Here is a 25,690-nt window from a genome sequence, read left to right as displayed (position 1 = left end):
GAGCCTGGTGGTACAGTGAGTGGTTAAGTGCTTGGCTGCCGATTGAAAGGTCTGTTTTGAGGTCACCTTCTGTTCTGCAGGAGAAAGCTGTAGCACTCTGCTTCCCTAATGATTTCACGGCCAGTCCTACTCTAGCCTACAGGGCTGTGCTGAGCCAGAACCAACGAGACAGCAACGGGCTTGGGAGTGACAATGGACCAGGCCTAGGAAACTGCTCTGAACCCAAGAACTTTGTACCCTTCTTAATGAGAAAAAAAAAGCAAAACCAAACGCTGTTTGTAAGTAGAGGAAAAGGCATTGAAATGTGGAGAGGATTAGCATCGGCAACCACAGAAACAGTCACATTATTCATCCAAATAGAAATGCCTGATGCAGAGCTACTGCCTTACCTGGAATTTCGTTGGCTACGACTGAAGGCGGGCTGGACTGGTTACTGCTGATCTGTTGGTGGCTAACCATGTGACAACACTGGGGCACGGCATTACTGACCATGTAAAGTGTGTCTGGCACGTTGGACATTCGAACCATTCGCAAACGCACAAGGTCTGTCTGTTCCACCATCATCTCGTCTAGCACCGACTGGAACAAGAACGCAACACTGAGAGAGCATCAAGCGTCAGCTCTGCTAAAGCTCCTGGAGGGAGAGCACTGCCTTCCTCATCTACTACGGGAATCAGCTGACTGCCTCTAGTTTATAAAGCCTAAAATTAGTGAGCAAGGGAGGAAGTACTCTGCCTTCTCTGATATTTAAATATTCTTTATGAAGATTAGGAACATCTATGAAAAGAAATAGTAATCTGAACAGTTTGCTTTTAACTGGAGAATGTGAAATTTGATGGAAGGATATTAATAAGAAATACATTCTACATAAAAGTGCTTTAAGGTAAACAATGTATGCAGTGCTAAAATCAGATCCATTGATAAATATTCAAAAAAAAATTCATTAAAGATTAGTATTAAGTGAGCAGACCTATAAATAACCCAATTCAGCTGAATTTGTTTCAGAGGAATCTTTCTTTACCAAACTGCAGAATGACCAAACTGAGATCATGTACGAATCTTATCCACTGGGGAGAGCTGTCCATTGCGGATGGGACTTCCATAGTCTCACCCTGAGACGTACCTTTCCTCATCTGGTCAACTTTTTGTGAAGGATTCCAGCTGTTTGAGTGACTAAATATTGAACCTATTTCAGAAACACGAGATCTAACCAACTTGCTTTTCTTCCCATAAATTTTAAAGCTATTTAAACTGTCAACTACCCAGTGGAAGTTAGATTATACATCTATTCAGTTAGCTAAGGTAAACATGCCCTAAATTCTTTCATATACAAGGGAAGTGTCAAAAAGTTTGTGGAAACTTTCCATTCTCTGTTAATTCCATTTTTCCACAAACTTTCTGAGGCTCTTTCATATCTTAAACTAGAAACTTTAAATTTTTAAAATGTATTTTGCTGTTATGTTAGGAACATACAGAGCACCATATTATGTAACCATTCTCACTCTCTGTGACAGACTGAATTGTGTCCCCAAACATGTGTAAACTTGGCTGGGTAACGACTCTCAGTGGTTATGTAGCCATTTAATGATGTTAGCCACTGCTCATGTGCCAGTTTGTCCTGAGGCGGCAGGCATGTTGCTAGCAGGCTGGTAGGCAGCTAAGCCACTGGTAATTTAAATACCAGCACAATCACCCATGGACGACAGGTTTCAGAGGAGCTTCCACACTAGGAAGAAGGAGAGGAGAGGTGGACTGCAGTGGAACACTGTCAGATACAGTGCAGGAGGATGGACCCCTCAGGGGAAAGGCACTTAAAATACAACTGGGGAAGAGCTGCCTCCTTAAAGCGGAGCTGACTGTGATGACAGGAATGGAGTAAGGCTTCCAAGACCTTCATTTGCTGATAAGGCATATCTCAAAATGAGGAGACACAGCTGCAAACATCCATTAATAATCAGAACATGGACTATACAAAGTTTTAATCTAAGAAAACTGGAAGTTGTCAAAAAAGAAATGGAACACATAAGGATTAATACCCTAGGTGTTAAGTGAGCTGAAATGGACTGGTCTTGGCCATTTCATATATGACAATCATATGGTTTACTATGCTGGGAATGATGAAGAGGAATGGTGTCTCATTCACCATCAAAAAGGGCATTTTAAGATATCTTGAAATATAACGCTGTCTGAGATAGGATAATAGCTATACACCTACAAGGAAGACTGGTTAATATCACTATTATTGAAATACATGCACCAACCACTAAAGTCAGTGATGATGAAATTGAAGTATTTTATTAACTTCTTCAGTGCAAAATTGATCAAACATGCAATCAAGATGTATTGAAAATTACTGGTGATTGGAATGCAAAGGTTGGAGACAAAGAGGAAGGATCAGAAGTTGGAAAATATGGCCTCGGTGACAGAAATGACACTGAAGAATGCCTGACAGAATTCTGCAAGACCAATGACTTATTTCTTGCAAATACTTTTTTTAAAACAACATAAAAGACAGCTATATACGTGGAAATAAGGAGCTCTGGTAGCATAGTGGTTACAAATCAGGCTGCGAACCACAAGGTCAACAGTTCGAAACTACCAGCGGCTCCGCAGGAGATAGATGAGGCTTTCTGCTCCTGTAAAAATTTACAGCCTTGGAAACCCTGTTCAAGGTTGCTATGGGTCAGAACCGACTCGATAGCACTTAACACCACCACCACCACCACCAGATGGAATACACAGGAATCAAACTGTCTATATCTGTCAGAAGATACAGTGGACAAGATCAATATTATTAGCTAAAATAAGGCTAGATGCAGACTGGAACAGACAATCAATTGTTCAAATGCAATTTCGGTGAGACAGAAGAAAATTAAAACAAATCCAAGGATACTAAAATATGACTGTAAACATATCCCATTTGAGTTTAGAGACTTTTAGTGCATGATCGTAGCCTGGATGAGTGGTGGGGTAACATCAAGAAGATCACACAGGAAGAAGATTACACAGGAAGACGATCACACAGGAAAAAGATCACACAGGAAGAAAACAAAAGGTCATTGTGAAGACAAGAAAGAAATGAAAGACCAAAATGGATGTCAGAAGAGACACTGAAACTTGCTCTCCAGCGTAGAGATGCTAAAGCAAATGGAAGAAGTGGGGAGGTAAAAGAACTGAACAGAAAATTTCAAAGGGCATATTGAGAAGCCAAAGTCAAGTATTACAATGAAATGTGCAAAAACCTGGAGTTAGAAAACCAAAAGGGAAGAACATACTCAACATTTCTGAAGCTAAAAGAACTGAAGAAAAATTTCAAGATGCAACTTGAAATATTGAAGGATTCTGTGGGCAAAATACTGAATGATACAGAAAGCATCAAAAGAAGATGGAAGGAATTAAGAGTCACTGTACCAAAAAGAAATGGTCGATGTTCAACCATTTCAAGAGGTAGCATATGATCAATGATACCGACGGAAGAAGTCCAAGGTGCACTGAAGACACTGGCAAAGAATAAGGCCCCGGGAATTAATAGAAAACAAATAGAAAGCTTTCAACAAACTAATGCAATATTGGAGGCATTCTATCATCTATGCCAAGAGATTTGGAAGACAGCTACCTGGCCAAATGACTAAAAGAGGTGCATATCTATGCCCATTCCAGAGAGGTGACCCAATGGAATGCAGAAATCATTGAACAATATTAATATTATATGCAAGTAAAATTTTGCTGAAGATAACTGAAAGACAGCTGCAACATTACCCTGACAGAGAACTGCCAGAAACTTAAGCCGGATTCAGAAGAGGATGTGGAACTAGGGATACCATTGTTGATATCAGATAGATGTTGACTGAAAGCAGATCATACCAGAAAAGAGGTTTACTGTGCTTTATTGATTATGCAAAGGTTTTAGACTGTGTATAACATGACAAGTTATAGACAACATTGTTGAGAATGGGTATGTGCACACAGACCATGTACGTAGAGCAAGAGGCAGCCATTCAAATGGAAGAAGGGAACATCAAATGGTTTAAAATCAGGACAGGTGTGCATCAGAGTTGTATTCTTTCACCATACTTATTCAATCTGTATTCTGAGCAAAAGTACTGAGAAGCTGGATTATATGAAGAAGAACATTGGAGGAAGATTCATTAGCAACCTTCAATATGCAGGTGATACAACCTTGCTTGCTGAACGTGAAGTGGACTTACTGATGAAGAACAAAGACCACAGCCTTCAGTAAGGGTTGCATCTTAATGTAAAAAAAACAAAACAAAACAAAACAAAAATCTTCTCCACTGGACCAGCTAAACAGAGGACAGGTTAAAGTTGTCAAAAACTTCATTTTGTTTGGATCCACTATCAACACTCATAGAAGCAGCAGCATTAGGCAGATCTGCTGCCCAAGACTTCTTTAATGAGTTCAGGAACAAAGATTCAGCTTGAGCACTAAGGTGGCACTGGACCCAAGCCATGGTATTTTCAACAACCTCATATGCATGTGAAAGTTGGACAGTGAATAAAGAGGATTGTAGAAGACCTGATGCATGTGAGTTATGGTGCTGGAACATTATATAGGATGGATTGGCAGAGTGGTGGCAGCAACAGGATCAAGTGCCGTAACAATTGTAAGGATGGCAGTGTTTGGTTCTGTTGTGCGTGAGCCGGAAACAACAACCAGGATGCGATATGGCAGTTATGTGAGGATTCCTTGTGATAAAAGGACTAAGGGTGGACTACCACACCCCTGGAGTCCTGGTGGTACTGTGGGTTAATGCGTTGGACTGCAAGGTTGGCGGTTCAAACTCACTAGCTGCTCCTCGGAAACCCTATACAGCATTACTATGGGTCAGAACTGACTTGCTGGCACTTAATGACAACAATAATATCTTGGGAATCCTGGTGTGCTGCTGCAGGATAGTGGCTGGAACGCAAAGTCAGTTTGAGCCACATGGTGGTAGTTTAAACCCACCAGCCGCTCCTCAGGAACCCTATACCGGTCACTATGAGTCAGAACTGACTAGAAGGCACTTAACAACAACAAACAGTACCTTAGTCCCATCACAACCCTGATCTCATGTAAGAGAGTTTCCCAGCAGTGTGGTCTGCAAAAGCTATTATCTTACAAAGAGAGAAGTGAGCCAAGAAAGGGGAACCACCACCAAGAAAGAAGAAATGAAGGACACCTTTTGACCTCAGAGAGACTGATGCCAGAACACAGGGAGCTCTCCAAGGCCTACAGACACTAAAGGAGACAAGGGCCTCTCTCCAGAGCCAGCGCTCTGCACTCGGACTTGTAACCCCTAAACTAGGGGAGAACAAATCTCTTTGTTATAGCCATCCACCTATGGTATTCCGTTACAGCAGCACTAGAGAACTGAGACTTGCCCAGATCTTACCCATTCAGATGTCTTTTGCTTCTCCAAACGAAAAGAACATTTAAAAGGCACATCCCTTGAGGATGCTCAAACTGCCATTTTGATGTGGTGTCAACTGAAGAGCACAGAATTCTTTGGGGGAAAGGCCTATTGCTGTACACTTGCTGTTGCTATTAAATATGGTTGGTTCTGACTCAGAGCAACACTGTAGAGGGTTTCCGAGAAGCAGCTGGTGGGTTTGAACCACGACCTTTTGGTTAGCAGTTCAGTACTTACTCATGGTGCCACAACAGGACTCATCCTCCTTAAGGTTCCTATTTGGGGAGCAAGGTGGTTTAAACTTAGGAAAGGTGTGTGCCAGGGTTGTATTCTTTCACCATGCTTATTCAGTCTGTCTGTTGGTAAATAATCCAAGATTCTGGATTAGATGAAGAAGAACATGGCATCAGGATTGGAAGATGACAGTAACAACCTGCGATACGCAGCTGATAGAATCTTGCTTGCTGAAACGTGGAGAGGACTTAGAATACTTACTGATGAAGATCAAAGACCACAGCCTTCGACATGGGTTGCACCTCAATGTAAAGAAAACAAAAGTCCTCCTCACTAGACCAATAAACAACATCCATATAAATGGAGAAAAGATTGAAGTTGTCACAGACTTCATTTTGCTCAGATTAACCATCAACATTCATGGACGTAGCAGTCAAGAAATCAAATAACGTATTGCATTAAGCAAATCTGCTGCACAAAAACTCTTTGAAGTGTTCAAGAACAAAGATGTCCGTTTGAGAACTAAAGTGCGCCTGATGCAAGCCAGGGTATTTTCAGTCACCTCAGATGCAGTGAATAAAGAAGACCATACAAGAACTGATGTATTTGAATTATGGCGTTGGAAGAGAATATGAAACATGCCATGGACTGCCAAAAGAATAAACCAATCTGTGTTAGAAGTACAGCCGGAATGCTTCGTCTCTCATACTTTGGACATGCTATCAGGAGGGACCAATCCCTGGAGAAGGAGATCATGTTTGGAAAAGTGGAGGGTTGGGGAAAAACAGGAAGACCCCCAGCGGGATGGACTGGCACAGTGGCAGCAGCAATGGGCTTAGGTGTATCAACGACTGTGAGGTTGGTGCAGGATTGGGCAGTGTTTCGTTCTGTGGTGCGTAGGGTCACTATGAGGCGGTATTGACTTGATGGCACCTACAACAACAACTCTTTTATTCACTGTTGTAAATATAAACTAGAAATTCTTGATAATAAAATGAGAATTTAAAAAGGCAACTTCATTGTACACCTAAATTATTTTGTCCCTTACATTTGCTTCAGAAAGCTTAATGATGCTTTCTTTCAAAGACTGTGAGTTCCTCAAAAGGCCAACCTAAGGACCCCATGTTAGAAGGCATCTAATAAACATTAAATTTTGTCTTAGTTTGAACACTTATTCTAAAATTGAACGCAATTCTGAATAGTTGGCTATTACATAAATAGGTTACAAGAAGCCCTGCATTTCTTTAAGTTTACGAAGAACACAAATTTTGAATTTGTGAAAAATCTACTTAGAACATTTCCCCCATGCATAAGACCACAAAATACAGCCATTTGGTTAAAAGATATTCCCTTCCCAAGTTAACAACTTACAAGGTCACTACTGTGAGAAAAATGTAAACTATGTTTTAACATGCATGACTTAAGCTTTAAAAGCATGTTGAGTAATTCAACATTTCCTAAAACTGTTCTGTTGTAGGCAAACAATGCTTTACTTTTACTTTCTGTATTACTGGTTGTTTAAGCTATTTCCAAATATTTAAATAATACCACTATAAACATCGTTCTACATATAGTTTGTAACAGAGTAGTCTGATGTCCTAAAGTGGTTTTCATTACCTTCGCTTCTTCCACATAGGGGGAGAAGAGCCGAGGACGAACATATATACCAGCATTTTTCTGACGTAACCAGGCATTTGACTTTCCTCCTTCTGTTGTAGGAAGCATATCTGATGGAGGAGTACTTATCAATCCTCTTTTCAACTTAAAAGCAAAGAAACAAAAACGTTAGAACAGAGCTACAGATGTGGACAAATATTAATACGACTAAGATACAAATTACTGAACAATAACACAAGGGAGGTAAGCACTCATTAAAACAGTCAACCCTGTGAGATCAAACAGGAACTGACTGCATGCCTTCCAACAAAATGGAAACATTAACCTGAACCTAGGCTATCGCACAAAGATAAAGGGCTTTCATGGCTACAGGAGCACATGCTCTAGGGGACTTAAACCTAACTCCCCACTGAACAGTCATGTGACCACTTGGGTCTCACTCACCTCAATGGTTCATGCATGGCCTGGTCCTACAGATAAGGTACAGTCCACATGAACGAATGCAGTGGTTCTGCAGTTCTCATCTATACCATGAGAAGAACAATCAAGTGCCTACTGCTCATAGTGTGGGTGTGAGGATCAAATAAAGTTCACGTAGCAAAAGCAGAGAGTGCACCTTAATAGAGCCTAAGGTTCACAGCCAGTCTTTTCTTCTTGAAAACTTTTTATTGTGAATTGAGTGCGGGTTTATAGACAGGATCATTGGTTTTACATTCCACAAATCACACACTTGGTTGCATTTCAATGATTACATTCTTCTCCCTACAACAACAGTTATCCTGCTTCCTCCTTGAGCTTCCTGTTTCTGTTCCACCCACCTTCCCCTTCTCAACTTTTGTCCTTAGGGACATGTTGTTCTTTTGGCTTTGAACGGTTGATCAATCCTCAGTGGGCATATCTTACTAATGTTGTTGTCCTCTCTATACACCTATCTACTGCTTGGCTGAAAACTGGGCCACGAGGGTGAGTTCCTTTGCAGACCAGCAGGGTGGTCGAGGGCCTCAGTCTCAGGACCCTCCGGTCTCTTTCTAATCAGTAAGCCTGGTATTTATTTATTTTTTAAATAGTTTTGAGGTTTGTGCCACATTTTCTCCTACTCTATCCAGGAACTGATCTCTTTCAGAGTAGTTGGTAGTGGCAAGTTCTTCTCGTCTCTGAGTCATGGAGACAGAAGTTCCTATGTTTCATTATTTATCGGATGAATTGATTGCAGACATCTTCAGTTCTCATCACTCTCTTTTCTTCCGCACATGGAGAGACCAACATTCTCCTCCAACCTTAGATGGCTGCTCATGAGCTTTTAAGATCCCAGATGCTACTCACCACAGTAGGCTGACCACAGTGTTCCCTGAGATTATGGTCCTCAAGCCCTAGGCTCAGCAACTCATTACCTTGTTGGATGATATAGTAGAAGTTTCCATCATTTTGACTGCTTGTCTGCTCCACTCCATTCATAGCTGTGTTTGCAGGATCATCAGTTTTGCATTCTTAGCAAACCTCTACTGAGGATTATATGTTAGGCATGGAATTAAGAGGGGAGATAGCGATTTTCTAAGACTACTAAACCAAAGTTCTAAAATATTTTAAAAATCTAATTAGGGTTCAATTTTGTTTGAGATGCAGGTTTGAAACAAAATCAAAATTGTTTCATGGATATTGTTGTGAGGTGCCATGGAGCTGATCCCAGTTCTCAGCACCTCCATGTGACAGACAGACCTGCGCTGTGAGCTCTCTAGGCTGTAGTTACCAGGGGCTCACTGCTAGGTCTCTTCCTTGCAGAGTCATTGAGTAGACGTAATCTCCAGCCTTTCAGTGAGTAGCCAAGCACGTGCCTGTTGTGCTACCAGGGCTCCTTTGCCAATTAAGTGCTGTCGAGTTAGTTCTGACTCAGCAATGCTGTACAGGGCTTCCAAGGAGCATCTGGTGGGTTTGAACAGCACACCTTGTGGTTAGCAGTCTACTGCTTATCTTACAGTATCACACTGCTAAATATAATAAGCATCTGATTGCTACATTAGTTAAAATTATTTTTAACTGATTAAATATAGTATCATTTGTTGTTGTTGTTATGTGCCGTGGAGTTGGTTCCAACTCAAAGCGACCCTCCATAGAGTTTCCAAGATGTAAATCTTTACAGGAGAAGAAAGTCTCATCTTTCTCCAGTGGAACACCTGGTAGTTCGAACTGCTGACCTTGAGGTTAGCAGTCTGACTAGTAACCACTAGGTTACCAGAGCTCCACATACATACATACATACATACATACACACACACATACATACATATATGTTGTTGCTAAGTGCTGTTGAGTCGGTTCTGACCCATAACAACCCTGTGTAGGGTTTCTAAGGAGCAGTTGGTAAGCTGGAACCACCGACCTCGTGGTACAAATCAAACCTTGCCGCGCAGCACATTAACCCACAGAGCCACACCATGACTCTGTACTTGGAATGACTTCTTAAGAGCAGCATTCAAAATTGGACCACCAGATTAACATAGGAACATTTTGATGGCTCTTAATAACACCCTGGTGTGGCACTGCAGGATAAGCACTGGACTGGTAACCACACAGTTGGCAGTTCAAACCTTGCAGCTACTCTTGGAAACCCTGCCCAGGGTTGCTATAAGTTACAACTGATTCAACAGCATACACAACAATACTAGAGTACTGGTACCATCTGAACTATGCCAATCACCAATGCTCCCAACGGACCAGCTGGACTTCTCCTGAGGAGTAAAGATATTATATCAAAAATTACTGGCGTCATAGGTGATGTATTAAAACTTACTGTCTTATATTTGGTGTGATTACTTGTAGCCAGAACATTTTTCTTTTCCCTCAAATCAGAGATTCCATAAATATTTAATTGTTTTCCCCATGCTTCAGTTAAATATTTAATTCTCCAATCTAACAGGGATTAATTTTGTGTGCAAGTAAGATGAGGGGTGAACATTAAGTGAATTTCCCCCTTTCCGGCTAATCAGTTAACCTAGCCCCACAATGATTTGCGATACTGCCTTTGTTAGACATTGAATCTTATATCAGGATTTTTCTGGACGATTTCATCTTGTCTGTTACGCTAGCATCATAGTTTCTAAAGTATATTTTACATCTGAGAAGAGCTAGTCCCTCCTTTGTTATGGCCTTTATAAAGAACTTAAAAAAAGCAAACAAAAAACCTCCATCAGTTTATATTTCAAGATGACTTTTACAAAGTTTCTATATGGTTTAAAAGTGTATTATAATACTTACAAGAAGTCCATTCAGTTTACAAGCCAACTTTGAAGAACGTTAATTATATTTATTTTCAAATTTTACTAGGCTTTTAATCCTTTTAAATTATAGAAGTAACATGATCAGCTCCATTCATTTTTGACTGGGTATGAAACAGAATCCCAAGACTTATTCATCCTGTTGACATGGGACACACACCCTACCCTCCCTTCTACACTAAGTGATTTATTGCTGCTCTTGAAGGGTCTCCAAAGATAACGTTTATCATTTCCTTTTTGAAGAAGGTATACTCGGCTAACACTGGCAAGTGACTGAACTAAGTGAGAACTATGCTCCTGCCAAAGGCAAGACCAATTCACTCACTGATATTTGGATTGCTGAACTTTTTTTCCTTCTATGTGCTAGACATTTGGGACACAATATTGCACAAAACCATCCCTGTATCTGTTTACATGGAACTTAAGAGTTCGGCAGCACACGAGTTACTGTAACAAAGTTACTGACAGTGATTACCAAACAAGAGAAGCGGTCACATCTCCTTTCAGGATGGGGGTGTGTGTGTGGGGGCGTAGATGAAGGCACTTACGGCATCACTGAAGGCCTCACTGCTTACAGGCAAGATGTGCTCGATCCGCACAAAAGGTAAGAGAGAAGAAAGGATCTCTCTGAGCTCTTCGACATCCAGGTCTCGCCTCTTTACACCTCTCTTGCTCACACTATGAGCAGTGCCGCTCAGTAAATTGGGCTCTGCAAGGTAGAAAATGAAACATTTCAACCAAATCCAAGTTTCCAGAGCAAAGCTTGCTTTCTTTTGTATACTCGTATACATACACTTTGAAAAAAAGGTTATACATGTTTTTATTCTGGAAGCTGTTTACTTATGTCAGAAGTGTTCTTGGACTAAGAAGAAGCATGGCTTCAACATTACAGTTAGGCCTTTTGTGCCTGTCTGGCCCTAGTCTTTTCTGTAGGCTCACACTCCTGAGGAGATAAGAAGACGATTTATCAAAATCTAGTTTGAGGGGGCTTTTTCTTACGCTTCGTCATGTTTGTGGCCAGGACATACACTGTTGCTGGTCACTGTAGGTTACTGGTATTCTCCTTAAGTGACCACATGTTTGACAGCAATTTTATAAGACGACAATCACTTGTCCAGAGCAGCAAAACCTAATGTGTGCTCTTGCTAGCTAGTGCCAAAAGTTGTATGGTTGTCTCCTAGATTTCCATATACTGACAGTGTTACCACACAGAAGTGAACTTCTGATCTCTGACATGCAATATATTTCCACTTTCCAGTGCCAAGAATAAAACTTTCTTCGCCGGGGAGTCGTGAAAGGGGAAGATGTCAAGTATAGATATGCCGATGATGTTGAGGTAGGAATAAAAATGACTTAAGTTCTGGAAATCATATTTTAATCCAGGGGTTATAGATTTTTCCTTACAATAATTATCACCAAATAACAATGTTAATCATTCATGAAAGTAAGCACTGTTTGTTTTTTTCCTTTTCTTAAAAACCCTCCACAGGCAAACTAGTATTTCTCTTGGATCATGTGTCACATGTGGATTGTTTTTGACTTGGATCATGTGTCACATGTATATGTAAAGAGGGATTGTTTTTGAGAAGCCAAGCTTTGTCCAGTGGCATTCAAAATAAAAGTATGGCAAGTAGACGGAAAAGGTATTTGTTTTCCTTGCCTTCCTATGATTTGGCTTCATACTTATATAAGGCGGTGCCATGTTAGATTTGGAGTCCCAGTGTGGCGCTGTAGGATAAGCACTGGACTGAAACGTCAGTCTGAACCTCAAGATCGGTGGTTCTAACTCACCAGCCACTCCATGGAAATCGTATGCAGGGTCACTATGAGTTGGAACAGACTCAACAGCATTAAACAACCAACAAAACTGTATCTGGCTAATGTGACAAGGAAAATCACTACTTTTTTTTTTAAAAACTCAAATTCTTTGGTTTGGGTCTCATATCCAGGAGCATATACAAAAGGTGGTTGGAGGACCAGAAGCTCCTCAGGCTGAAGGCCACTCGCTCACACAGGATGCTTGGGAATCTTCCTCCAGATGAGAACCAATCCAAAGGATGAATCTGCCTTCATTTATCATAAAATTTGAAAATAACAATATGCTATTGTTTTTGTATTCATGGTTTTTTTAGGCAAAATTTACATAACACAAAATCTACTCTTTTAACCATTTAAACATATATATATATAATCCAGTGGCTCTCAGTCCTTACAGCCATAATGTTGGGCAACCATCACCACTCTGTAACGTCAGAACATTTAAAAAAAAAATTTTTTTTATTGTGAATTGGGTGAAGATTTACAGAACAGACCACCCATCATTTTTAGCTTCAATCATTCATACACTTCATTTCATCTCACTGATTGAAATCCCCACGATGAAACCTCACTGATTCCACTTCCTTCCTTCGTTTCCTGTTTCTGTTCCTCCTCCTTTCTTAACCCTTCTGCACTTTGTCCTTGGCTAAACGCTGCCCTTTTGATCTCAAATGCAGGCTTATTCTAAGGTGTGCATATCTCCCTAGTGCTGCTGCAGCCCTCTCATAGGACCGTCTGTTGGTTGGCTGGTAACTGATCATTTCCGGACCTAGAGGGTGACAAAGGGTCAGAGTCCCGGGGTTCCACCAGTCTCTGCCTGACCAATCTGCCTGGTCTTTTTTCTTATGGATTTGCATTTTGTTCCACATTTCTCATCCCCTCTGTCCAGGGCCTTCTAATGTGACACCCCACCCCCACCCCCATTTCGGAGCAGTTGGTGGTGGTAGTTGGTATCACCCAGTTCTTCTGGTGGCGGGGATGTGGAGACTGATGGTCATTCAGTCCACCGGATTGGTTGTTTCCATGTATCTTTGACTTAAATCCCTATTCTTTCCTCAGGACAGGGAGAGACCAGTAGCAGCATCTGAAATGACTGCTCACAAGTTTTGACGATTCTAGTCACAATTCACCAATGTAGGATGGGGACCATTGTCTTTGTGGACTATTGTACATCACCTGACATGCTCGTCCCCTGGGGCTGGTCCTGAGAACCCAGGGCCATTGATTCATTTCCTCAAGGTGTCTCATATGTCTAAGAAGTTTTCATAACTTTACTCCCTGTATGCTCTACCACATTCATGGATATGTTTGTAGCAAAGGCAAATGCCCACGTACAAATATCCTCTGTCAAACCTACTGATGTTTGTGGGTCTACTCCTACTCTCTTCCCACAGCTGTTCAGGCCTATATTCCAAAACATTTTCTTCAACAACACACTTTAGTACCACTTTAATCTGACACATCTGTGAATCCATCAACACATATTTTAAGCATACAGAAACAGACAAAAGGTATCTTTTTAAAATTGCAAAATGAAAATTTCCAATGTACACATTTCTAATACACCACATCCTCTCCACTAGAAGATTTTCCTGATTGCAAAGATTTCTTATTTACAACAGGCAAATGTGTCTATTTTCAGGACTTATATGCACTATGTATTTCAGTAAGCATTTGGAAATGTAAGAATCACCCAAAACTTACAGCGCAGTCGAACTGTTTAAGCTTACCTCTATCTGCTATTCTTTTCATCAGCTGATGCTCTCCCCATTTCATCAGGTATTTAAGGATATCTTGTTCACTTGCCTGTAACAGAAAATGGTTTATGTTAATTTTAGTAAAATTGCACATATGGTTAATTTCATTAATCACTTTTCCTAACTCATACTATACACATAGTACATAGCATGCAGCTTACTCTGTTTTACTATTTACTTTGGTGTTTGAAAGTTTAGATTTAAATCTGTCGTACACTAACAGTAAATAAACAGGACCTAATTACATGTGCTTTATCCATTCATCTCATTCTGGGCTCCAATGAAACTTTCAATGTTATTTGTATTTTTTCTTTATCTTGATCTCTTCCCCAATCTTAAGTTCATTTAAGATGGAGATGGAGATAAAGAAATGAAAGCAAAAGCACAGCATCATAGAGAGTCTAGCATTTCCCACAAAGGCAGAGGAAGTATGGCAACTTGAGCCTATCTGGCTCCTCCCCAGCTTTGGCAGAAGGGATTCCACGGATTGGCTTGCTATTGCTGTTAAGCGACTTCAAGTCAGTTCCGATTCATAGTGACCCTGTATAGGGTTTCTAAAGAGTAGCTGGTGGGTTTGAATTGCTGACCTTATGGTTTGCAGTCCAGAGGTGATGCTACAGTGTCACACTTGGAGTCCACAGATTGGCTACAATCCTTCAAATATTGTCTGTGGAACAGCAATGCACTTCTCTTCGTACTTTATTTAAAAACTTAGAGCAAGGGACTGCTCTCCAAGTCTTTCACGTTCAAAGAAGAAATGCAAAGATCTCCAAGACAGTAATTTCAGAGAACTGACAAAGCCCCAACTCTCAGAAGGTGACGAGTAGATTATTTAATCCACCACTGAATGTCTGACTGAGATCGTAGCATTTTATCACTTTTCTAGGAAAAATAAGAACTGGTTCAATGGTTTTATGTCTTCATTGTATTAAAACTGTTATACGACTTTTAATTCCAAAGTGGTATCAGGCAGTGCAAAAAAAAAAAAAATTAAGCTTAAACACATTCTACCTGAAAATACTCTTTTGTAACATTTGAAAGTTATTTTTAGTTTAAAACACCAAACTATATTGTCAATACAACACAAGGCCACACGAATTTTCTTAAATATAGCTGAAAATGTTCTACTTTGGTAGAGCACATACAGTGAGTTTTAACTATTCACTAAAGTAGCTTGGAAATGGAGCTCTAGTCTTACTTTGTGCTACTTAAGATACTGTCTACAGCCTAAGCGTCTGACTCTGCACGACGCAGGAGAGAGACAGCGATTCGGAATCTACATTCACGGAAGTCAGGAAAACCACTACTTGGCTGTGTTTCTGCTCTCGCCTGCTGCCTCAGCCTCTTTGTGGTGTAGCAGCTGACTAGGACCTGAGCTTGGTCCCAGTGTGGAGCAGCAATGGACACGAAGGGCCAGTGAGCAAAGCTGCATGAATCTGCAGAGGGCACCCCTGGGTGTTCTCTCCCCTTACCTTCCTCTAGATGGAAGACTAATCGGGTACAGATGTGAATGGTAATGAAGCTGAGGGATGCAGAAATGATTACCTGTAGGTAGTCAGACTGGAGAGCAGTAAGGAGATGGTCTTTGCTGAGTTCATAAAAAACATCCGAAGTCATGACCTGGGAAAATTCCTCACAGAGGAAATGGGAAGCTTGCCGGTGCACCCACTTAGAGCCATATGGGTGCGAGCTCCACTTGAGGATGGCAATTAAGGTATCTAATGAGATGCTCTCAGCAATGATATCCTCACAGCCTAAAAGAGAAGGCAAATACTTCTTGAGATTAAGCATAGATATTATTTATTGAACATCATTGTGCTAAGCACTATACGTAAAAGTTGTCGCAATAGTAAAAAGGGACTCAAGTAGATAAATAAAATCTCATGGCAATCACCAAGACTTGGTGGGATGGGGTAACAGTAGACTCTGACCTCCGTAGGAAATCTACCAGTCTACAGAATCGGATCCACAGAAACTGGAGGGGAATCCTCATAATTAGACAAGAAAACAAACATCTATGTGCAAATCCAAAGAGGAAAGAGTAGGTAGAAATGATACAGTTGTGGGAAATGGCCAGTCAGAGGAAGGAGACAGGTAACACTGGACTGATGAAAAGAATGCAGACCTGGAAAGACAGTTGGCTGCCAACTATGAAGACATCGACTCTAAGTGTAATCATAGTAAAAAATATCATCTTGTATTATTGATAGCTTAATACCTCAGGAAACAGACTAAACACTGAGTTTTTATGCTCACATTGGGCTTAATTCTGGTAAACAAAAAGAAATAAGTGGCTTAAAAAGACCAGGATCTTGGAGAAAGTGACTATGGTGTCTTAAAAGTGCAGAAGTGAAAAAAAGATTTGAGGGTAGCCAGCAATTCTCTTCAGGAGAGATCATTTCAAAACACAAGGGGGTTTCAAAGAGTTCGTAGAAAAACTGAATGAAAAGACAATAGAATTTCCCCACAAACTTTATGATGTAAGCAAAATCTGATGACAAAGATGGTGGAAGGGAAAAGGGTGGACGTTGGAAAGAAATTATTTACAACAAAGTTACTGTAAAAGAAACCATTCTGGGAATGTGAGCAAAGACGAGGAATTTAAACAGCAGCAGCAGCAAAGCCATGGCTATCCAGGCTGCCCTGTGATGAGCTCAGAGCTTTGAAAGATGCATCACCAAACTCCAGGGCCATCTATGCTCAAGTGACTGTGAAGCGGGAGTCTCCTGTTCACCAGTAGCCAATGTGGAGACTACAAAAAGTACTGCCTCATGTTCTTTTCTGATATGATCCCATATCAGGGAAAATATTACCGATAACTATGCAGCTCGAGTTTAGAAAGCATTTAACAAAGTATTCTGTGATGTCACCAGACTCCTCGCTTCAGAAAGCCTGTGATTGTTGTCTTCATGGTGCCTCGGGCACCTATCTTACACATGGGAAGCGCTAATTAAACACCTGTTGAATGTACGAATGAGGTCCCTGCAGGTAAGAAGCAGAGATGGGAGAAAAACGGCAGAACAATGGCTACCAGTACCATTCATAAGCACTGATTAACTTGAAGGTGTATGGGAGCCTCTGTTTTTGCCACGTTTATTAAGAACTTGAATGAAGATGAGGAAATTACGCCTCAAAATCTCCAGCTGAGCTAAAACTGAGAAATACAGCAACCACCACACTGGACAGTAGAATCTTGGGGTGGGGGCCATGATGAAGATGATATTTAGATAAAAGAAAACCAACTACAAAAAAGAGTTAGCTTCCAACAATACAAGTAAGAATCGGGGTATTCTGACTGAATGAATGCAAAATGTGACAAGGCTGTGATAAAACTGGAGCAACTGGAGGCTTGAAGCACGGAGTCCCAGTCAAGGGTGACACTGTTCGAGCCTGTGGGGCTCTGTGTTCTGTTCAGAGCCATTAGTTTTAGATGGGGCACTGGCAAAATGGCAGAATTCTCAGGGGGAGCTAGAACTTGAGACCTGTCACAGGAGAAAAGCTCCAAGCAAACAAAATTATCCGGATTACGTAAGAGAAGCCAGAGGAAAGCTGACTTTCAGTGTCTGATGGACCTTCATGAGGCAGAGGAAACAGAGCGGACTCCACTGCCATCCCAAGGGCAAATCTTGGGAAACAAATGGATGTTAACAGATGGGAAACTCTGACTCAACAGTAGGAAATTTCTAACAGAATTGTCCTCCACTTCTTCCCTCAAAATGAGGATCCTTCTAGAAAAGTGTAGAAGCAGAGGCTGGCTCACCAAATTACCAATAGGGCACAATGACCTCTTACACTGGGAATCCAGGGTCAATTGTTCTCCAAGCCGCTTCCATTGCAAAGATAAACTTATTTTTAGAAAGCTGGTATCAGAGTAAACGTAAGAGTAAAGTATTTAGTCTCAATATTAAAATAAGATCCTTATAAGGAATGTTGAGACCACCACCAGGAACTCGCATGATGGCACTCAAAGGCATGAATATGGGCTGGTGAGAAGTGGGAACTATGGGAAGTTACTGAACAGAGGCCATGATTTTGTGACGAGCCATGCTGAGAGACCAGCCCTTCTCCTGTAGCCAGTGGAGGACTGTGTGGGTCTGTTGTTCTAACGCAGACACTGGTAGAGAGCTGAACAGGATAAATCCATATGATAGGAAAAGTAAATCTGATAGATATGTGTGGGATGCAAGCAGGAGAAATCAGAGAAAAGGTGGCTATTTAAAAGGATGTGCTACAAGCTCACAAAGCTAGGTTACTGGTAGAGGTAAACAAAGAATTAAAGGTACCTGTATAATTAAATTTCTGATGTTGACAAAGAAGCAGGGCATGGAAGAAAAATATAGGCTTTGATATTATACAGATTGGGTTTGAAATCCCAGCTCTGCCATTTAATTAACAAAGTCACCTTGAGCTAATTGTTTTGCTTCACTCTTTTGAGCTTGGAAATCTGTCACCTGCAAAAATTAAGGTTCTGTTTTCTATCTCATAGGGTTCTTTCGAGGTTTAAATGAGACAGTGCCCTTGACATGTTTCATCTGCCCAAACATGCCCAGCCCTGTGAACACACGGCTCTCTTTATCTGAACCCCTTCCTCAGGTGACGTCATCTACCTCCACTGCATTCCTCTGACTGAAGTCCTGACCCACATCACTCCTGACTTGGACGTACGCCTTCAACTTCCCACCAGACAGTTCACACGGATAGGCCACAGCTGAAACGCAAAAGTCAATGAGATATCTCTGGGAAATCAATTCTCCCTGTCTTAATTCGTGCTTTAGAGACACCACGCTGACCCAGTTAGCAAAGCTAGAGTACCAGTAGTAATTCCTTCTCCCAAAGCTCACATCCAAACTACCACCAAATGCTGCTCATTCGAGCGTGGAGGCCCCACCTCTGTTTCTACAGTGCCTGACATGTAGTAGGAGGTACGCAGTGAAAAGCAAACACTGTAATAGTAACACATTGATTGAAAGTTTCTGTACCAAGATCCATACTATATACTTAGAATATGTAATTTTTCACAATACCTTCAAGAAGGTATCATAATTATTGCTTCCATTTGATCATATGAGAAAATTACGACCCAAAGATTAAGTACTGGCCCAAGGTCTAACAAACTTAATTATACTTGCCCTTCCTTCCCTTCCTTCTTGAAATCTGCCCCCCACCCTTTTTATTCTCTAAACTTAGCCTTTTACTGTTCAGTGTTTACTAGAACTACTTCACTTAGAACCATCTCTCCTCTAAATCCATACCACCCTGAATGTGACTGATCTTGTCTGATCACAGAAGCTAATAAGCAGGGTCGGGTCTGGTTAATACCTGGATGGGAGAACATTTCTCTCATGAACAGGAAAACACCTTATGAATACACTGAACTGCTATTAACTCACAAAAGTCAAAGGAAAACAATTAGGCTAAAGAACAAAGAAAAACCATCCTGTAATCTTGGATTAAAAGACTTATCTTACATTGTTAAAGTAAATATTTTTCATATTATGGTAAAAGATTTCAGTTACTGGCGATTTGCTTCTTGCCCAAGTTGTCAGTACTAGAATGAAACGTAAACACAGCAGAACAGCAGACGGGATGCTGGCAGGGAGAGGCCAGCAAGGAGGATGCCTGGGCCTCACACAATGCCATTTCTTTGGTAAATGTGGAGTGGCCTTGTAGTTTCAAAACATTGGCACACTCAAAGATAATCCAATGCTTGGAGACAAAGAAATACTAACCTCAAATCCACAGGTTTAATGTATTAATAAGATTTTCTACAAATAAATATTTGTTGAATGAAAAGATACAATAAAAACGCTCAGGCCTTCTTTCTGGTAAGCCGAAGGTCATATATTCTATCTTGTCACTTCTCAGACTATCTTGGGTCAGGAACTAAGTTGTTCACCCCACCTTTTATTTCTAATTTGTCATGGACCAAACCATTAATCAAGAAAATTCAGTAAACGCCATCATTGGGCAATTCTGACAATGTCACGGTGCTACGGTCGTTCCTGAGCGCTTACTCTCCATTTCTGTGCTCTCACTCAGACAAGAAGCACTTTAGATGGCACTGTTCTAGCTCAAGGCCTTTCCCCTAGCAGGACACACACAGGTCAAACTCACCCCTCCCACATGCTAACTTTCAGAGGGAACTAGTCCTTGTTGTTCTTAGGTGCCATCAAGTTGGTACCGACTCATAGTGACTCTATGCACAACAGAACAAAACACTGCCCGGTCTTGGGCCAACCTCACAATTATTGCCACGCTTGAGCCCATTGATGATGCCACTTTGCCAACCCATCTCCTTGGGGGTCTTCCTCTTTTTCTCTGACCCTCCATCTTACCAAACATGATATTCTTCTCCAGCGACTGGTCCCTTCTGACAGTATGTCCAAAGTATGAGAGACCAAGTTTGGTCATCCTGGCCTCCAAGGAGCACTCTGGCTGCACTTCTTCCAACACAGATCTGTTGGTTCTTTTGGCAGCCCATGGCACTTTTAATATTCTCCTCCAACACCATCACTCAAAAGCATCAATTCTTCTATGGTCTTCCTTATTCACTGTTCAGCTTTTGCATGCAAAAGAGGTTACTGAAAATATCATGGCTTAATCCTCAAGCTGACATCTTTGCTCTTCAACACATTAAAAAGTTCCTGTGCAGCTGATTTGCCTAATGCAATAAGTTGTTTGATTTCTTGACCGCTGCTTTCATGAGTGTTGATGGTTTATCCCAAAAGAATGAAGTCCTTGGCAACTTCAATCTTTTCTCCATTGATCAGAATGTTTTTTATTGGTCCAATGGTGAGGATTTTTGTTTTCTTTACATTGAAATGCAATCCATACCGAAGGCTGTGCTCTTTGATCTTCATCAGTACCTATTTTAAATTCTCTTCACTTTCAGCAAGCAAGGTTGTATCATTTGCATATTGCAGGTTGTTAATGAGTCTTCCTCCAATCCTCAAGCCATGTTTTTCTTCATAGAACCCAGCTTCTCGGATCATTTGCTCAGCATACCGTTGAATAAGTATGGTGAAACAATACAACCCTGTCGCACACCTTTCTTAATTTGAAAACATTCAGTGTTCCCTTGTTCTGTACAAACAACTGCCTCGTGGTCCCGGTACAGATTCCTCATGAGCACAATTAAGTGTTCCGGAATACTCATACTTTGCAATGTTGTCCATAGCTTATCATGAGCCACACAATCGAAAGCCTTTGAGTAGTCATTAAAGCACAGGTAAACACCTTTCTGATATTCTCTGCTTTCAGCCAAGATCCATCGAACATCAGCAATAATATCCCTCGTTCCACGGCCTCTTCGGAATCCGGCTTGAACCTCTGGAAGTTCTCCGTCAACGTACGGTTACAGGGTTTCTGTAAGACCTTTAGTAACACTTTACTCGCCTGGGAGACCACAGAGATTGCCTGATGATTTCCACGCAGTCCTTCTTAGGTAGCGCCATTTTAGAAATAACACACAAGGTTGTTGTCTTTAAGTGCAGTTGGGTCATTGAGTGGTTCCAACTTATTGCTGTTGCTGCTGTTAAGTGCTGCTGAGTCGTTTCTGACCAATAGAGACCCTGTATAGGAGTTCCAAGGAGCAACTGGTGAGTTTGACCCACCAACATTGCAGTTCAAGCCAACTTTGCAGTCCAGCACATTAACACATAGCGCCACACCAGGACTCCACAGTGACCCTGTATTGGGTTTCTGCAATCCTTGTGGTCAGCAGTAGGTTATGCCACACCAGGACTCCACAGATACAGCATTGTTGTTAAGTGCTATTGAGTACAGGGTTTCCGAGGAGCTGCTGGTGGGTTTGAACCACAGATCTTGCGGCTTGCAGTCCAGTGCTTATCCTACAGCGCCACAACAGGAGTCTATAGAAAAGGTTGTTGTTAGGTGCCATCAAGTCAATTCTGACTCATAGTAACCTTACGTAAAACAGAATGAAAACACTATGTGGTTGTTTCACAATCGTTAAGCTTGCGTCCATTGCTGCTGCCACTGTGCCTATTCATCTAGTTGGGGGTCTTCCTCTTTTCACTGACCCTCCACTTCACCTAGTATGATGTCCTTCTCCTGGGACTGGTCCATCCTGATAATATGTCGAAGTATGAGATATGAAGTCTCACCATCATCCTGGCATCCAAGAAGCGTTCTGGCTGTACTTCTTCCAACACAGATCTGTTGGTTCTAGCAGTCCACAGTACATTTACTATGCTTCTCCAGCATCATAAATCAAACACATCAATTTTTCTATGGTCATCCTTATTCACTGTTCAACTTTCAGATGCATATGAGGCTATTGCAAATATCATGGCTTGGGTCAGTTGCACTTTAGTCCTCAAACTGACATCTTTGCTCTTGGACACTTTAAAGAGGCCTTGTGCAGCAGATTTGCCTATTGCAAATAGATAAGGAAGTACATACATATCTCTGGCATGTTTTCAAAAAATATTTACATGCCCAATTAGAATTGTAATTTATCTTTTTAAAACTAGTACTTCAGAGCAATTATATTATAATTTATTGCTCAGAAACATCCATAAGCAGCAGCCCACTGATCCCACGTCCCATCCATGGGTAAAACATTTCTTGTCATTTCAAGACTTTGGGACAGACAATTGAGATTTCCTTTGTTAATGAAATGTTGGGGGACATGTGATGTGGGGAAAGGCTTGAAAAGTACTCATGGGACTTGGGCTTTCCCTCTTGCCTTCTGCCACTGCCATGTGAAGAACATACTGTAGTTAACTTGTTCTCAAAAAGAGAAAAAAAAGGATGGGGGATGGAGTCACCCTACCTACTCACTGTGGCAACCAGAGGAGCTTCAACTGCTGCAAACCGAAACAGAGCTGTCCCAGCTGACCTGCAAACTTTACAACTTTTTGGATGAACTCAGAAACTTTTATTAATCTATTTCCCTGTAATAGAAACACTATCTGTAGCCAAGACATTTAATGGCTAAAAAGTGCTAATGCATTTTGCTCAGGGAGAAGATCTTCAACCATGGTACTGTGAGATTAAACCCTAAAGAAGTATAAAGAAACCCTAAAACTCTTTGTTTCTGTGATACCCGCATCTACAGACCCAGAGTCTACTGGTTTTAACTCTTGGTCTCTTTAAGAATTTTTTCTTTCTAACCCTCAGTGTGGGCAAAAAGACCTCATTTTAAAAATTGGAGCTACAAAACCAACACGAATGATGAGGGCTGAGCACACAAAGTTGAAATATAAAGCGAAACAAACAAATTTCACGTTTAATAACAAATGATTGTGTTAAATACATGTTAAGTAGGATCACTTTCTATTTTTATTATCAACACTTGTTTTTCTCCTCTTCATGTTCCTCTGGTAACTAAAATAAGCCTCACTGTTGACAGATTTCCTGAGTAAGGGATCTGGCTCTGTGTTTCCCACTGCACTGCTCCAAGTTCCACCATACTGGTTCCACCTGGATGGGGGAAACCCTTTTGTTTGGCTTATGTCCATCAAAAAATGGACAGAAGCTTCTAGCGTCAGAATTTCATACTGGCTTTGGGTGGATGACGGGGGCAAGGGAAGACCGGAAATGACAGGCTGTCACACAAGAGGATAGAACAAGTGAAGAGTAATGACTGCCCTTAGAGCAGGCGTGGTAGCGCTTCACTGGCGTAAGAGTAAGAAACCAGACTGAAAATACTGCTTGAATTCTTTCACACTAACTTGTTAGATTCCAAATCCTGAGGAAAAGAAGTCTGAAGCAAGAGGGAAGGGAAGCAATGGATGTCATAGAAAGAGCTGACCCTGAACTCAGGCATTCTATCTCTAACTGGACTCTCACTTATCTCCCCAAACAGCTGAAGGCACACTGTGAGCCTCATCTCCACCTCTTCACAGAGAAACCGGGACTTATGTTAGATAATAGTGGGAAATCAATGTGTCCACTAACACTGCTTGTTTTTCCGGGCAGTGTGAATACTCACTCTCATATCTAACTCATCAACAATATGTGATAACTTATTCTTCCTTGGTCTCTTCATTTTCCATTCCTATCAACACTACCTTTGCCCAAAATCTTAGCACTTCACATATCAATTACTGAAAAGCTGCTGCCAGTCTTCCATACAGGGCTGCTATGGGTCGAAACCGACCTGATGGCACTCACCACCACCACCAACACAACTATTCCTTGGAGTGCTGGCATGGCCCTACAGGATAAACAATGGACTGTTAGCCTCAAGCTTCATTCAAACACACCTGCCACTCCCCAGAAATCTTATAAAAATACCACAATTATCACATGAGGAGCCATGATGCCACAGTGGTTAAAGCACTCGGCTGCAAACTGAAAGGTTGGAGGTTTGAACCCAGCAGCCAATTCTCAGGAGAAAGCTGTGGCAGTCTGCTTCGATGGTGTTACAGCCTTGGAAAACCTATGGGCAATTAGACTCTATCCTACACGGCTGGTATGAGTTGGAACCAGCTCAATGGCAGTGGGTTATCATAACATTGTTCCTGAACCTTATATTACAAAAAAAGCAACCAAGAATTTCAGATCCAAGGCAGAAAAGGAATTAGACACATGGGTAAGGACTGCCACCACTGGACCAGAACTGGTTCAATAAATGCTCTCATCTTCTATTCCTGGCGTGACACTGTAGGAGAAGCACTGGACTGCTAACCATGAACTTGGCAGTTCAAATCCAGCAGCTACTCCTTGGAAACTCTATACAGGGTCGCTATGAGTTGAAACTGACTTAATGGCACTTAACAACCCGCCCCTTGGGAACCCTTTGTGGGTTGGAATCGACTTGATGGCACTTACCAACAACAACAACTATTCCTTGGAGTCCTGGCATGGCCCTGCAGGATAAGCACTGGACTGTTAGCCTCAAGCCTGAAAGTTCAAACACACTTGCCACTCCCCAGAAATCCTATACAGGGTTGCTATGAGTCGGAACTGAGGTACTGAACTACTCCCACTCCTCAGGAGGGCATTTTGGAAAAGCTGCTCTGAATATCAAGGGAGGGATGAACCCTGGGTCGCCTCTTGTGGTCATGCGCTCACAGACCCATTCTTCTTTTTTAAAAGTTTTTATTGTGCATTGAGTGATAGTTTACATGGGAGAACATCAGCTTAACACTCATCCTATCGTATTTCATTTCACTGCAATGATTACAACCCCCTCCATGCATCATCATTCAATAGCATTTGCTTTGTTTTTTTTTGGGGGGGGATGTACACCAAAATACTCAGAAATATATAATCATTCAAACAACCAACGGGCATATCCTGTAAGCCTGCCCCTGGCCTCCAGCACACAGCCCCTCTCCCTCCCTGAGTCCAGGGTCCCCAGCCGCTCCATCTCTCCACGTCATCATCTCTGCCTCCATCTCTGGTGTCATTGCTTCTCTGGACAGGGTCCGACACTCTGCTCATCTCCCTTGATGGTCCCAGGGTCCTCTGCTCCTGGACTGCAAGATCAACCACTCCCCTCCTTTTGTTACAAAATCTCACAGACCCACTCTTGTAATGCTTTCCTTTCTTCCTGGCTTCACTCCTCTACCCCTTCCTCCACTCCCACTCCTGTTCATGAATTACT

General features: G+C 41.6%; 1 protein-coding gene across 1 annotated transcript in view; it reads right to left on the bottom strand.

The window, feature by feature from the left end:
• BTBD7 (BTB (POZ) domain containing 7) overlaps positions 1–25,690 on the bottom strand; it is a 112,019-nt gene that overhangs the window by 9,106 nt on the left and 77,223 nt on the right. The window contains exons 4-8 of the mRNA XM_006839554.1: positions 15,658–15,866; positions 14,086–14,161; positions 11,086–11,246; positions 7,266–7,409; positions 390–579 (exon numbers count right to left, since the gene is read on the bottom strand). Of these exons, the coding sequence (XP_006839617.1) occupies positions 390–579; positions 7,266–7,409; positions 11,086–11,246; positions 14,086–14,161; positions 15,658–15,866 (780 nt within the window). The remainder of the gene's footprint in view (positions 1–389; positions 580–7,265; positions 7,410–11,085; positions 11,247–14,085; positions 14,162–15,657; positions 15,867–25,690) is intronic.

The sequence above is a fragment of the Chrysochloris asiatica genome, unplaced genomic scaffold (assembly GCF_000296735.1).
Source record: "Chrysochloris asiatica unplaced genomic scaffold, ChrAsi1.0 scaffold00025, whole genome shotgun sequence".
NCBI lineage: Eukaryota > Metazoa > Chordata > Mammalia > Afrosoricida > Chrysochloridae > Chrysochloris > Chrysochloris asiatica.
This window is presented reverse-complemented; position numbering and strand designations above follow the sequence as displayed.